Genomic DNA, 16151 nt, shown 5'->3' with positions numbered 1-16151 from the left:
AACCCCAAACCCAGCCCTAACCCTAGCCCTAACCCTAGCCCAACCCTAACCCGAGAGTTTATTTTTTATGCTGTTCCTCGTGCGGTATAAGTGATTAGACGACTTTATTCTTTGGGTCGGTGCGATTACAGTGATACCAGAATCATATGGGGTTTTTATGATTGACAGCTGTCACACACTAAAAGACGCATTTTTTGTAAAATCTAGTTTTTGCATCGCCATATTTTGAGAGCTATAATTTTTCCAGATTTTGGCAGACAGTCATGTGACGGCTTGTTTTTTGCGGGATGAGTTGACGTTGTTATTGGTGCCATTTTCAGGCACGTCACATTTTTTGATCGCTTTGTATTCCGATTTTTGGGAGGCAGAATAAACAAAAACCAACAATTCAGGAATTGTTTTTTTTGTTTTTTTTATTCTGTTCCGCGTGTGGTAAAATTGATAAGGTAGCTTTATTATTCGGGTCAGTACCTTTACAGCGGTACCACATTTATATAGTTTTTCTATGTTTTGCACTTTTACATAATAAAAGCAATTTTATAGAAAAAAATATTTTTTAGCATAGCTTTATTCTGAGAGCTATAACTTTTTTATTTTTCGGCTGATGGAGCTGTATGGCGGCTTGTTTTTTGCGGGACGAGATGATGCTTTCAGTGATACAATTTTTATTTATATTCGTCTTTTTGATCGCGTGTTATTCCATTTTTTGTTTGCCGGTATGATGATAAAGCATTGTTTTTTGCTTCGTTTTTTTTTTTTTTTTTTACCGTGTTCACTGAAGGGGTTAACTAGTGGGACAGTTTTATAGGTCAGGTTGTTCCGGACGCGGCAATACCAAATATGTGTATTTTTATTGGTTTTTTTTTATTTTTTTATAATAATATTTATTGATGGGTACATTATATTTTTATTTTTGGTGGATTATTTTTTTATTTTTTTTTTAAATATTTTTACAATTTTTTTTTTTTTTTTTTCACTTTCTGACAGTTTTTACACTTTTTTATTCTGTCCCACTCTGGGACTTTCACTTTTTTTATTCTGATCGCCTGCACAGCATAGGGATGGAGCACCATCCCTGTGCCGTGCAGGCTGTCAGCACTGGACAGGGAGAAGATAGTTTGGAGATGCACTGCGCATGTCCAAACAATCTTCCTGTTGTCTGGTGACCCGGATGTTGTCATGATGACATCAGGTCGTCATGGCAACATCCTGGAAGCCACGGCAAACAGCACTGGAGGCCGGAAGAGGAGGTGAGTATCTGCGATCACCTCCCCTTGCCACCGCAATGCTGCGATCGACTTCGATTGCAGCATTGCGGGGGTTAATGTGCTGGGAGCGGTGCGTGACCTCTTCCTGCACATAGTACCGGGTGTCAGCTGTGACAATCAGCTGACACCCGGCGGCGATCGCGCCCGCACAGCCTGTGTGCGCGCGCGATCGCGATGTCGTACTAATACGGGTCTGGCTCTTAAGTCCCAGGGCACAGACGCGTATTAGTACGTCTAATGTTGTTAAGGGGTTAATTACTTTGGTAATACAAGGTTATGACAAATATGAAATCATACAGATAATGGAAATATAAGATTATTTGTTACTGAGAACATAATTACTCTGCATTTGTCATTACCATATAAAGGCCTTATTCTTATTTTTATTCTTATTTTTCATTTTTACATTTTTATTCTTACTTTCTTATTATTTTTTTTCATTTTTCATTTTAATTCTCATTTTTGATTTTATTTCAGTTCAACATCTCAATTGAAAAAACATCTCAATATTATTATAAAGTAATGTCTAGTACAAGAATATTGCTACATTAAATATAATGATATGGTTCCAATATAAGAAAAAAAATGTTTCAATTTTGAGTAAATACAACAAGTCATTCTTTCATTCATTGATATATTTATTCATTTCGGTTCATGAGTATACATTCTTTGGTATTGTTGGTTTAATAAATATATTATATGGTTAATAAAGTTTGAGTAATAAAGATATAAACACTTGTTACATCAAAACACGCTGACACCTATGGGTTAGAAAGGTAATTACACCTATGATATAAAAACTTTCTATCACATGAGGAACTTGATTAATAATGAATTATTATATATTATTGTTTTATTATTCCAAACATCATTTATTTTAATATTTTGAAAATAATTATATGAATATTACGGATTGCTATGGTACGCTGTGATATCATAGGTTAGGAAATTGCCAGATTTGGTATTAGATTAGGGAATGAAGACTTCAATCAAAATATCGCAATTATGAATTCTATTTTAATAAAGACTTTTTATATTTCTAAATCAAAGAGATTCTCAAAACTTACGAGAAGAAACAGCGGATATCCGGAAGTCTCAGAGGGTAACAGGTGTGAATGCTGAGTGATCATAGACTGTGTCAATTACATACAATACATTCTCACCACTGACCACCAGGACGATGATCCTCTGATCCTGTATGAACTGTGTTGTGTTCAAGTTTTCATCACAATCCAGTGGTTTCTTATCACCTGAAAGCTTCAATGAACGCGGGTGAGCATTAATTGTCAGGAAGCTACAACCCTTGCATAAGATTGTACCAGCCTCATGCTAGGGTTTTTAGCTGACATCACAAAGTGCTATTCTTAGCTCAGTGTAAGTTAGTGCCATATATGAAGAACAGATGCTATGGGGGGCCTATATAACCCCTGTAAGATATAGGGAGGGTCTCTTTCCATTCTACATTACACAGCTCAGTCATAGGATCGAGACCCAGGGGAAACAGCTGACAAGGCACAGACACATGGTCTATCCTGAAGCACATGCTGGACACAGACAGACGCAACCTATCATTCGGGATCCCAGGAAAACACGGGTGAATCTCAACTAATAAGCTAATTATGGACAAATGGACAATCACTTTGTGACTATTTCACCTATTTTATGTAACTACTGCAATTATTCTTTTTAATGGACAATCCGAGAATAAACTGGTACATTTTTTTATAAAGATATGGTGATATGGCCTTTTGAAGAATCGCATCTGATCAGAAGTCCTCTATAAAAAACATACTTACATACAGAAATAAGTATGTTTTAACAGTATACTGTATAATTTCCCAGCAGTCTCCTCTCCACTCATCACCCAGAATCCTCCAGTGTATACTGTATGATCTCCCAGCAGTCTCCACTCCGCTCATAACCCAAAATCCTCCAGTGTATACTGTATAATCTCTCAGCAGTCTCCTCTCATCACCCAGAATCCTCCAGTGTATACTGTATAAGCTCTCAGCAGTCATCTCTCCTCTCATCACCCAGAATCCTCCAGTGTATACTGTATAATCTCCCAGCAGTCTCCTCTCCTCTCATCACCCAGAATCCTCCAGTGTATACTGTATAAGCTCTCAGCAGTCATCTCTCCTCTCATCACCCAGAATCCTCCAGTGTATACTGTATAATCTATCAGCAGTCTCCTCTCATCACCCAGAATCCTCCAGTGTATACTGTATAATCTCCCAGCAGTCTCCTCTCATCACCAAGAATCCTCCAGTGTATACTCTATAATCTCCCAGCAGTCTCCTCTCTGCTCATCATCCAGAATCCACCAGTGTATACTGTATAATTTCCCAGCAGTCTCCTCTCCTCTCATCACCCAGAATCCTCCAGTGTATACTGTATAATCTCCCAGCAGTCTCCTCTCCTCTCATCACCCAGAATCCTCCAGTCTATACTGTATAATCTCCCAGCAGTCTCCTCTCATCACCCAGAATCCTCCAGTGTATACTATATAATCTCCCAGCAGTCTCCTCTCCTCTCATAACCCAGAATCCTCCAGTGTATACTGTATAATCTCCCAGCAGTCTCCTCTCCGCTCATCACCCAGAATCCTCCAGTGTATAGATTATATTCTCCCAGCAGTCTCCTCTCCGCTCATTACCCAGAATCCTCCAGTCTATACTGTATAATCTCCCCGCAGTCTCCTCTCCGCTCATCACCCAGAATCCTCCAGTGTATACTGTATAATCTCCCAGCAGTCTCCTCTCATCACCCAGAATCCTCCAGTGTATACTCTATAATCTCCCAGCATTCTCCTCTCCGCTCATCACCCAGAATCCTCCAGTGTATACTGAATAATCTCCCAGCAGTCTCCTCTCTGCTCATCACCCAGAATCCTCCAGTGTATACTGTATATCTCCCAGAAGTCTCATCTCCTCTCATCACCCAGAATCCTTTAGTGTATACTGTATAATCTCCCAGCAGTCTACTCTCCGCTCATCATCCAGAATCCTCCAGTGTATACTGTATAATCTCCCAGCAGTCTCCTCTCATCACTCAGAATCCTCAAGTTTATACTGCATAATCTCCCCGCAGTCTTCTCTCCGCTCATCACCCAGAATCCTCCAGTGTATACTGTATAATCTCCCAGCAGTCTCCTCTCCTCTCATCACCCAGAATCCTCCAGTGTATACTGTATAATCTCCCAGCAGTCTTCTCTCCTCTCATCACCCAGAATTCTCCAGTGTATACTGTATAATCTCCCAGCAGTCTCCGCTCATCACCAGAATCCTCCAGTGTATACTGTATAATCTCCCAGCAGTCTTCTCTCCTCTCATCACCCAGAATCCTCCAGTGTATACTGTATAATCTCCCAGAAGTCTCCTCTCCTCTCATCACCCAGAATCCTTTAGTGTATACTGTATAATCTCCCAGCAGTCTCCTCTCCTCTCATCACCCAGAATTCTCCAGTGTATACTGTATAATCTCCCAGCAGTCACCTCTCATCACCCAGAATCCTCCAGTGTATACTGTATAATCTCCCAGCAGTCTCCTCTCATCACCCAGAATCCTCCAGTGTACACTGTATAATCTCCCAGCAGTCTCCTCTCATCACCCAGAATCCTCCAGTGTATACTGTATAATCTCCCAGCAGTCTTCTCTCATCACCCAGAATCCTCCAGTGTATACTGTATAATCTCCCAGCAGTCTCCTCTCATCACCCAGAATCCTCCAGTGTATACTGTATAATCTCCCAGCAGTCTCCTCTCATCACTCAGAATCCTCAAGTTTATACTGCATAATCTCCCCGCAGTCTTCTCTCCGCTCATCACCCAGAATCCTCCAGTGTATACTGTATAATCTCCCAGCAGTCTTCTCTCATCACCCAGAATCCTCCAGTGTATACTGTATAATCTCCCAGCAGTCTCCTCTCATCACTCAGAATCCTCAAGTTTATACTGCATAATCTCCCCGCAGTCTTCTCTCCGCTCATCACCCAGAATCCTCCAGTGTATACTGTATAATCTCCCAGCAGTCTCCTCTCCTCTCATCACCCAGAATCCTCCAGTGTATACTGTATAATCTCCCAGCAGTCTTCTCTCCTCTCATCACCCAGAATTCTCCAGTGTATACTGTATAATCTCCCAGCAGTCTCCGCTCATCACCAGAATCCTCCAGTGTATACTGTATAATCTCCCAGCAGTCTTCTCTCCTCTCATCACCCAGAATCCTCCAGTGTATACTGTATAATCTCCCAGAAGTCTCCTCTCCTCTCATCACCCAGAATCCTTTAGTGTATACTGTATAATCTCCCAGCAGTCTCCTCTCCTCTCATCACCCAGAATTCTCCAGTGTATACTGTATAATCTCCCAGCAGTCACCTCTCATCACCCAGAATCCTCCAGTGTATACTGTATAATCTCCCAGCAGTCTCCTCTCATCACCCAGAATCCTCCAGTGTACACTGTATAATCTCCCAGCAGTCTCCTCTCATCACCCAGAATCCTCCAGTGTATACTGTATAATCTCCCAGCAGTCTTCTCTCATCACCCAGAATCCTCCAGTGTATACTGTATAATCTCCCAGCAGTCTCCTCTCATCACCCAGAATCCTCCAGTTCATACTGTATAATTTCCCAGCAGTCTCCTCTCATCACCCAGAATCCTCCAGTGTATACTGTATAATCTCCCAGCAGTGTCCTCTCCTCTGATCACCCAGAATCCTCCAGTGTATACTGTATAATCTCCCAGCAGTCTCCTCTCATCACCCAGAATCCTCCAGTGTATACAGTATAATCTCCCAGCAGTCTCCTCTCATCACCCAGAATCCTCCAGTGTATACTGTATAATCTCCCAGCAGTCTCCCCTCCTCTCATCACCCAGAATCCTCCAGTGTATACTGTATAATCTCCCAGCAGTCTCCTCTCCTCTTATCACCCAGAATCCTCCAGTGTATACTGTATAAGCTCTCAGCAGTCATCTCTCCTCTCATCACCCAGAATCCTCCAGTGTATACTGTATAATCTATCAGCAGTCTCCTCTCATCACCCAGAATCCTCCAGTGTATACTGTATAATCTCCCAGCAGTCTCCTCTCATCACCCAGAATCCTCCAGTGTATACTGTATAATCTATCAGCAGTCTCCTCTCATCACCTAGAATCCTCCAGTGTATACTGTATAATCTATCAGCAGTCTCCTCTCATCACCCAGAATCCTCCAGTGTATACTGTATAATCTCCCAGCAGTCTCCTCTCCTCTCATCACCCAGAATCCTCCAGTGTATACTGTATAAGCTCTCAGCAGTCATCTCTCCTCTCATCACCCAGAATCCTCCAGTGTATACTGTATAATCTATCAGCAGTCTCCTCTCATCACCCAGAATCCTCCAGTGTATACTGTATAATCTCCCAGCAGTCTCCTCTCATCACCAAGAATCCTCCAGTGTATACTCTATAATCTCCCAGCAGTCTCCTCTCTGCTCATCATCCAGAATCCACCAGTGTATACTGTATAATTTCCCAGCAGTCTCCTCTCCTCTCATCACCCAGAATCCTCCAGTGTATACTGTATAATCTCCCAGCAGTCTCCTCTCCTCTCATCACCCAGAATCCTCCAGTCTATACTGTATAATCTCCCAGCAGTCTCCTCTCCTCTCATAACCCAGAATCCTCCAGTGTATACTGTATAATCTCCCAGCAGTCTCCTCTCCGCTCATCACCCAGAATCCTCCAGTGTATACATTATATTCTCCCAGCAGTCTCCTCTCCGCTCATTACCCAGAATCCTCCAGTCTATACTGTATAATCTCCCCGTAGTCTCCTCTCCGCTCATCACCCAGAATCCTCCAGTGTATACTGTATAATCTCCCAGCAGTCTCCTCTCATCACCCAGAATCCTCCAGTGTATACTCTATAATCTCCCAGCATTCTCCTCTCCGCTCATCACCCAGAATCCTCCAGTGTATACTGAATAATCTCCCAGCAGTCTCCTCTCTGCTCATCACCCAGAATCCTCCAGTGTATACTGTATATCTCCCAGAAGTCTCCTCTCATCACTCAGAATCCTCCAGTTCATACTGTATAATTTCCCAGCAGTCTCCTCTCATCACCCAGAATCCTTTAGTGTATACTGTATAATCTCCCAGCAGTCTCCTCTCCTCTCATCTCCCAGAATCCTCCAGTTTATACTGTATAATCTCCCCGCAGTCTCCTCTCCTCTCATCACCCAGAATTCTCCAGTGTATACTGTATAATCTCCCAGCAGTCTCCTCTCATCACCCAGAATCCTCCAGTGTACACTGTATAATCTCCCAGCAGTCTCCTCTCATCACCCAGAATCCTCCAGTGTATACTGTATAATCTCCCAGCAGTCTTCTCTCATCACCCAGAATCCTCCAGTGTATACTGTATAATCTCCCAGCAGTCTCCTCTCATCACCCAGAATCCTCCAGTTCATACTGTATAATTTCCCAGCAGTCTCCTCTCATCACCCAGAATCCTCCAGTGTATACTGTATAATCTCCCAGCAGTGTCCTCTCCTCTGATCACCCAGAATCCTCCAGTGTATACTGTATAATCTCCCAGCAGTCTCCTCTCATCACCCAGAATCCTCCAGTGTATACAGTATAATCTCCCAGCAGTCTCCTCTCATCACCCAGAATCCTCCAGTGTATACTATATAATCTCCCAGTAGTCTCCTCTCCTCTCATCACCCAGAATCCTCCAGTGTATACTGTATAATCTCCCAGCAGTCTCCCCTCCTCTCATCACCCAGAATCCTCCAGTGTATACTGTATAATCTCCCAGCAGTCACCTCTCCTCTCATCACCCAGAATCCTCCAGTGTATACTGTATAATCTCCCAGCAGTCTCCTCTCAGATCATCACCCCGAATCCTCCAGTGTATACTGTATAATCTCCCAGCAGTCACCTCTCCTCTCATCACCCAGAATCCTCCAGTGTATACTGTATAATCTCCCAGCAGTCTCCTCTCCTCTCATTATCCAGAATCCTCCAGTTGGTGCTGGGAGTTTGTGCTGCTGTAGGAGCTGGGAAGGAGGGAAAAACATCTCCAGGACTTTTTCATCTGACCCCTTCCCAGCTACAGAGAGAGCACGTGACCGGAAGTGAAAGCACGCGCGGGGTGTGAGCACGTGGGCTGTGGTGTGGCTGTGGTGAGCGGCGTGCGGCGAGGTCCGACTCGGCTCGCGGCCCTCCGGCGAGGGAGCCAGGTGGAGGTGACTGAGTGGACCCGTAGGAGGCGACCGGAGGGACGAGTGCAAGAGAGCGCTGTGATAGCGTGCAGCGCCGGCCGGCGGAGGGCGCCAGGTGGTGGTGACCAGGAGGACCGGTAAGAGGCGACCGGAGGGGCGAGCGCGCTGTGATAGCGTGCAGCGTCCCTAGAGGAGGTGAGTGAGGGGCAGGAGGCCGCGATAAGGGGCCCTACTGAACCCGAGTGTGTACTGTACTGTACTGTATTGTATTTGTATTGCAATTGTATTATATTTAAGTGCTGCCCCCCCGGCCTTATTTAAATTAATCCTCTGTCCATACTTGATCAATCTCCCCCCTATCCATATTTAATACAACTCCCCCGGCCATCTTTAGTGATCCCCCAGTCCATATTTAATTGATCACCCCCTGTCCATATTTAAATTGATCCCCTGATCACCCCCCGTCCATATTTAACTGATCCCCCTGACCACATTTAAATTGACCCCCCCGTCCTCATTTAATTGATCCCCCAACCACCCCCGTCCATATTAAATTGATCCCCCCGACCACATTTAACTGATTGACCCCCCCCAGCCCATAATCAATTGATCCCCCTTGTCCATATTTAATAGATTCCCCATGTCCACTTTTACTGATCCCCAGTCCCTATTTATTTGCCTTATCCCCATCCATATTTAATTAACCCCCTGTCCATAATTAATTGATTGATTCCCCAGTCCACAATTAATTATTTCCCAGTCCATATTTATTGATCCCCAGTCCATAGTTAATTGACACACCGTCCATACTTAATTAATCCACCTGACCTACTTAGCTGATTCCCCCGTCCATACTTAATTGATACTTAATTGATCCCCCGTCCATACTTAACTGATCCCCCGCCGATATCTAATTGATACACTTGCACATCCCTAATTGATCCCCGTCCATACACCTATATATAAATAATTGTGTTTTGTACTTGTATATATATACTGACTGTATCCCCATATTTAGAATGGCGTCCATGTTGGCCGGAGCCGTTCAGTGTACATCTTGCTCAATGTATGCATTCCGTGAGCAACCTCTTGAGGATCCATACTGCTGCGAGAGATGTGAGCATATCGTGCACTTGGAAGCCCAAATTCTGGATCTAAGTGCTCAGATAGCGATACTGAGGAGCATCGACAACATGGAACGGAGTTTGCTGCTCACCGAGCAGACACTCAATGGGTCAATATTGGGGGTGGAGCATAGAGGGGAAGTGCAGGCTGAACAGGCAGGGAGCTGGATAACAGTTAGGAGGGATAGAGGGAAGAAGTATAGGAAGGCTGGTTCAGAACCGCCAATATTGGAGCACGACAGATCCTCTGACCGCCGGGGGAGTGTATGCTCCAGTACTGAGGGGGAGGGGGGAAGTGTAGGGCAGGCAAGACAGGTCCTGGTAGTGAGTGACTCTATTATTAGGGGGACAGACAGGGCAATCTGTCACAAAGACCGGGATCGCCGAACGGTGTGCTGCCTCCCTGGCGCTCGAGTCCGGCACATCGCGGATAGGGTTGACAGGTTACTGGGTGGGGCTGGCGAAGACCCAGCGGTCATGGTCCACATCGGCACCAATGACAAAGTGAGTGGTAGATGGAGGGTCCTTAAAAATGATTTCAGGGACCTAGGTAGGAAGCTTAGGGCAAGGACCTCCAAGGTAGTTTTCTCAGAAATACTACCAATCCCGCGAGCCACACAGGAGCGCCAACGGGAAGTTAGGGAGGTGAATAAGTGGCTGAAGAGTTGGTGCAAGGCAGAAGGGTTTGGGTTCATGGAGAACTGGGCCGACTTCGCTGTCGGCTACAGGCTCTACCGTAGGGACGGGCTGCACTTCAATGGGGAGGGTGCAGCGGTGCTGGGGAAAAAGATGGCTAATAGGTTGGAGGAGTTTTTAAACTAGAGACGGGGGGGGAACCAAGGAAATAGGTGGGATGTGAGGCAAGCAAGGGGGAAGGGGAGAAGTGAATATAATGAGGGTGGAGAGGGGGGTGGGGATAGTACAGTTAGATCGTTAGAGAAGAATAGGATGCTAAATAACCCCAAAGTTTTATCTTGCATGCTGACCAACGCAAGAAGCCTGACCAATAAGGCGGATGAGCTACGGGCGCTTATATCGGAGGAGAGGTATGACATCGTAGGTATAACAGAGACTTGGCTAGACGATAGCTACGACTGGGCGGTAAATGTATTAGATTACAATTTATTTAGAAGGGACCAGAAACAGGGGAAAGGCGGAGGAGTCTGCTTATATGTAAAGTCATGTCTAAAGCCCAGACTAAGGGAAGATATAGGACAGGGAGAAGAGGGGGTCGAGTCCATGTGGGTAGAGATAGAGGGGGCAAAAAATAATAATAAAATATTACTGGGGGTCTGCTATAAGCCACCAAATATAACAGAGGAGAATGAGAATCTGCTATTAGGACAAATAGACAAAGTAGCAAAACATAATGAAGTGATTGTAATGGGGGATTTCAACTACCCGGATATTGACTGGGAAACAGAAACCTGTAGATCTCAGAAAGGAAAATGGTTCTTGACAAATATTAAGGATAATTATCTCTCCCAACTAGTGCAGGAACCAACGAGAGGGAAGGCCGTGTTGGACTTAATATTGACTAATAGGCCTGATAGAATAACTGAGGTACAGATAGGGGGGCACCTAGGTAATAGCGATCATAATATTATCGACTTCAAAATGCCCTTCAGTAGGGTTATCAATAAGGGAACAACAAAAACATTAAACTTTAGGAGGGAGAAGTTTGATCAGCTGATAGAAAACCTTCAACTTATTGACTGGGACAAAGTACTTAATCAAAGGAATACGAATAGTAAATGGGAAACCTTCAAAAGAATTCTGAATACTCAGTGCGAGAGGTATATACCGTATGGGAATAAAAGGGCCAGAAATAAGAGGAAACCAATATGGTTGAACAAGAACGTAAAAGGGGCGTTAAATAGCAAAAAAGAGGCATTCAAGAGATTAATACAGGAAAACAGTAAGGAGGCACTAATGTGTTACAAGGAAAAAACGAGAACCTGTAAAAAACAAATAAAAATAGCGAAGGAGGAAACAGAGAGACGTATTGCTAGGGAAAGTAGATCAAATCCCAAACTGTTCTTTACGTATATAAATAGTAAAAGGATTAAATCGGATAATATTGGACCGATAAAAAGTGAGGAAGGCAAAATCATAGAGAAAGATGAGGATAAAGCTAATCTATTAAATAATTTTTTTTCGACAACTTTCACAAAGGAAATAGAACTAACAGGAGAAATGAGAAGTGACAAGCTTAATCCTCCACTAAGTATGACAAATCTAACCCAAGCTGGGGTACAGAAACGCCTCAGTAACATTAAAATAATCACCAGGACCTGATGGCATACACCCACGGGTACTAAAGGAACTAAGTAATGTGATAGACAGACCGTTATATCTTATATTTAAGGACTCTGTTGAGACTGGGTCTGTACCACTTGATTGGCGACAGGCGAATGTAGTGCCAATATTCAAAAAGGGAGCAAAAAGTGACGCCGGAAACTATCGGCCGGTGAGTCTGACGTCCGTTGTGGGCAAAATTTTTGAAAGCTTCATTAAAGAGGCAATTACGGAGCATCTTGATGCTAATAATCTTTTAATCCCGAACCAACATGGATTCATGAGAAATCGCTCCTGCCAAACAAACCTGATTGACTTCTACGAGGAGGTTAGCTCTCGAGTAGATCAGGGGGAACCAGTGGATGTCGTGTATCTCGACTTCTCAAAAGCGTTCGATAGCGTGCCACATAATAGGTTGGTATACAAAATGAGAATGATGGGGCTGGGGGAAAATGTTTGCAAGTGGGTAGCTAACTGGCTAAGGGATAGAAGGCAGAGGGTGGTTATAAATGGAATATACTCAGATTGGGTAAGCGTCACTAGTGGGGTACCACAGGGGTCTGTACTAGGCCCAATGTTATTTAATATCTTTATTAACGACATAGTCAACGGGATAAATAGTAAAATATCAATATTTGCAGATGACACAAAGTTATGTAAAACAATTAATACAAAAGAGGACAGTGCAGACCTACAGAGGGATTTGGATAAGCTGGGTAGGTGGAGCATTAAATGGCAAATGAGGTTTAACGAGGAGAAATGTAAGGTCATACATATGGGAAGGAAAAATGGAAGTCACCAGTACTCACTGAATGGGAAATCATTGGGGAATTCAGAGATGGAGAAGGACTTGGGCATCTTGATTGATAGCAAACTAAATTGGAGTGCCCAAAGTCAGGCCGCTGCTGTAAGGGCAAACAGGGTAATGGGATGTATCAGAAGAGGTATAGCTGCAAAGGATGAGAACATTGTTCTTCCACTGTACAAAGCACTGGTCAGACCACACTTGGAATACTGTGCTCAGTTATGGGCCCCAATATATAGAAAGGATATAAATGAGCTTGAAAAGGTACAAAGGAGGGCAACAAAATTAATAAAGGGAATGGAGGGACTGCAATACCCAGAGAGGTTGGCAAAACTAGGACTATTCAACCTGGAAAAGAGAAGGTTGAAGGGGGACATAATAAATGTGTACAAATATGTTAGGGGACAGTATAGAGATCTTGCCCGGGATTTGTTCAAAAGGAGGGATATTACGGTAACAAGAGGGCACTCACTAAGACTGGAAGAGAAAAGGTTTCAGCACCAGCATAGGAAGGGGTTCTTTACGGTAAGAGCAGTGAGAATATGGAATTCACTGAGTGAGGAGACGGTAATGTCGGATTCACTAAACCAGTTCAAGCGGGGACTGGATGCTTTTCTAGATACCAGGCAGATATCTGCATATACTTAAAAATAGAATAAAATAGTAGGTTGATACAGGGATTTATTCTGACTGCTGGTTTCAGAGTCGGGAGGGAATTTTTCCTCAGGTGAAGATTGGCTAAATCATTTGGGATTTTTGCCCTCCTCTGGATCAACTTTAGCAATTACAGAACTAACAGGTCGAACTTGATGGACGCAAGTCTTTATTCGGCTTTACAAACTATGTTACTATGTATACTGTATAATCTCCCAGCAGTCTCCTCTCCTCACCCAGAATCCTCCAATGTATACACTATAATCTCCCAGCAGTCTCCTCTCATCACCCAGAATCCTCCAGTGTATACTATATAATCTCCCAGCAGTCTCCTCTCCTCTCATCACCCAGAATCCTCCAGTGTATACTGTATAATCACCCAGCAGTCACCTCTCCTGTCATCACCCAGAATCCTCCAGTGTATACTGTATAATCTCCCAGCAGTCTCCTCTCATCACCCAGAATCCTCCAGCGTATACTGTATAATCTCCCAGCAGTCTCCTCTCTGCTCATCACCCAGAATCCTCCAGTGTATACTATATAATCTCCCAGCAGTCTCCTCTCCTCTCCTCACCCAGAATCCTCCAGTGTATACTGTATAATCACCCAGCAGTCACCTCTCCTGTCATCACCCTGAATCCTCCAGTGTATACTGTATAATCTCCCAGCAGTCTCCTCTCATCACCCAGAATCCTCCAGTGTATACTGTATAATCTCCCAGCAGTCTCCTCTCATCACCCAGAATCCTCCAGTGTATACTGTATAATCTCCCAGCAGTCACCTCTCCAGTCAGCAGCTCAGTGATCTTTTTGGTGATTTCCAGGACCTCCTGATGACTGTTCACTCTTTTCACTAGTGAGTGAGGAGCTGTGGATTTCAGACCCCCGTGTTGGCTGCTTTCTTCGGCCTCCTCACTGATCTTCCTCACTACCATGTAATCCTGTGTATGGAGAAATTGGCATCTATATTCCTGTTCGGACTGTATGCAGAAACAGTAGATATTACTAGTGGCCTTACCTCTCCAGTCAGCAAGGAGATCATCTGCAGGGTCAGGCTCAGGATTCTCTCTGGCCTCGGACGTCTGTCCATTCTCAGCAAGTCTGCCAGGAACATGTGACCAGTCTACAGGAAAAAGGAAGAAAAGTACGTGCCTTCTCAACATCCACCTCCAGAGACATTTTTGGCCTTAATAATAACTAATACAATATACAGGTGCATCTCACTAAAGTAGAATATCATCAATATCAAGTTAGTTTATTTCAGTTCTTCAACAGAAAAAGTGAAACTATTATATTATATAGAGTCATTACACACAGAGGGATCTATTCTATAGAGTCATTACACACAGAGAGATCTATTCTATAGAGTCATTACACACAGAGTGATCTATTCTATAGAGTCATTACACACAGAGGGATCTATTCTATAGTCATTACACACAGAGGGATCTATTCTATAGAGTCATTACACACAGAGAGATCTATTATATAGAGTCTTTACACACAGAGGGATCTATTCTATAGAGTCATTACACACAGAGGAATCCATTCTATAGAGTCATTACACACAGAGGGATCTATTCTATAGAGTCATTACACACAGAGGGATCTATTATATAGTCATTACACACAGAGGGATCTATTATATAGAGTCATTACACCCAGAGCGATCTATTATATAGAGTCATTACACACAGAGGGATCTATTATATAGAGTCATTACACACAGAGTGATCTATTATATAGAGTCATTACACACAGAGGGATCTATTATATAGAGTCATTACACACAGAGTGATCTATTATATATAGTAATTACACACAGAGGGATCTATTATATACAGTCATTACACACAGAGGGATCTATTATATAGAGTCATTACACACAGAGGGACCTATTATATAGAGTCATTACACACAGAGGGATCTATTATATAGAGTCATAACACACAGAGGGACCTATTATATAGAGTCATTACACACAGAGGGATCTATTATATAGAGTCATTACACACAGAGGGCTCTATTATATAGAGTCATTACACACAGAGTGATCTATTATATAGAGTCATTACACACAGAAGAATCTATTATATAGAGCCATTACACACAGAGGGATCTATTATATAGTCATTACACACAGAGGGATCTATTATATAGAGTCATTACACACAGAGGGATCTATTACATAGAGTCATTACACACAGAGGGATCTATTACATAGGGTCATTACACACAGAGCGATCTATTATATAGAGCCATTACACACAGAGGGATCTACTATATAGAGTCATTACACACAGAGCGATCTATTATATAGAGTCATTGCACACAGAGCGATCTATTATATAGAGTCATTACACGCAGAGGGATCTATTATATAGAGTCATTACACAGAGGGATCTATTATATAGAGTCAATACACGCAGAGGGATCTATTATATAGAGTCATTACACGCAGAGTGATCTATTATATAGAGTCATTACACACAGAGGGATCTATTATATAGAGTCATTACACACAGAGGGATCTATTATATAGAGTCATTACACGCAGAGGGATCTATTATATAGAGTCATTACACGCAGAGTGATCTATTATGTAGAGTCATTACACACAGAGGGATCTATTATAGAGTCATTACACACAGAGGGATCCATTATACAGTCATTACACACAGAGGGATCTATTACATAGAGTCATTACACACAGAGGGATCTATTATATAGAGTCATTACACACAGAGCGATCTATTATATAGAGTCATTACACACAGAGTGATCTATTATATAGAGT

General features: G+C 43.1%; 1 protein-coding gene across 4 annotated transcripts in view; it reads right to left on the bottom strand.

Annotated features, from left to right (window-relative positions):
* LOC141221125 (uncharacterized) overlaps positions 1-16151 on the bottom strand; it is a 130193-nt gene that overhangs the window by 20450 nt on the left and 93592 nt on the right. For 2 of the 4 annotated variants that reach the window (XM_073666477.1, XM_073666475.1), the window contains exons 3-4: positions 14373-14477; positions 14137-14295 (exon numbers count right to left, since the gene is read on the bottom strand). In XM_073666477.1, coding sequence (XP_073522578.1) covers positions 14137-14295; positions 14373-14468 — 255 coding nt within the window. In that variant the 5' untranslated portion in view covers positions 14469-14477. The remainder of the gene's footprint in view (positions 1-14136; positions 14296-14372; positions 14478-16151) is intronic. The other 2 variants (XM_073666476.1, XM_073666479.1) reach the window with 2 other exon arrangements.

The sequence above is a fragment of the Phyllobates terribilis genome, unplaced genomic scaffold (assembly GCF_046119375.1).
Source record: "Phyllobates terribilis strain yellow unplaced genomic scaffold, ASM4611937v1 Scaffold_318__1_contigs__length_2195899, whole genome shotgun sequence".
Lineage (NCBI taxonomy): Eukaryota > Metazoa > Chordata > Amphibia > Anura > Dendrobatidae > Phyllobates > Phyllobates terribilis.
The sequence above is the reverse complement of the archived record's forward strand: the minus strand, read 5'-3'. Positions and strand labels throughout refer to the sequence as shown.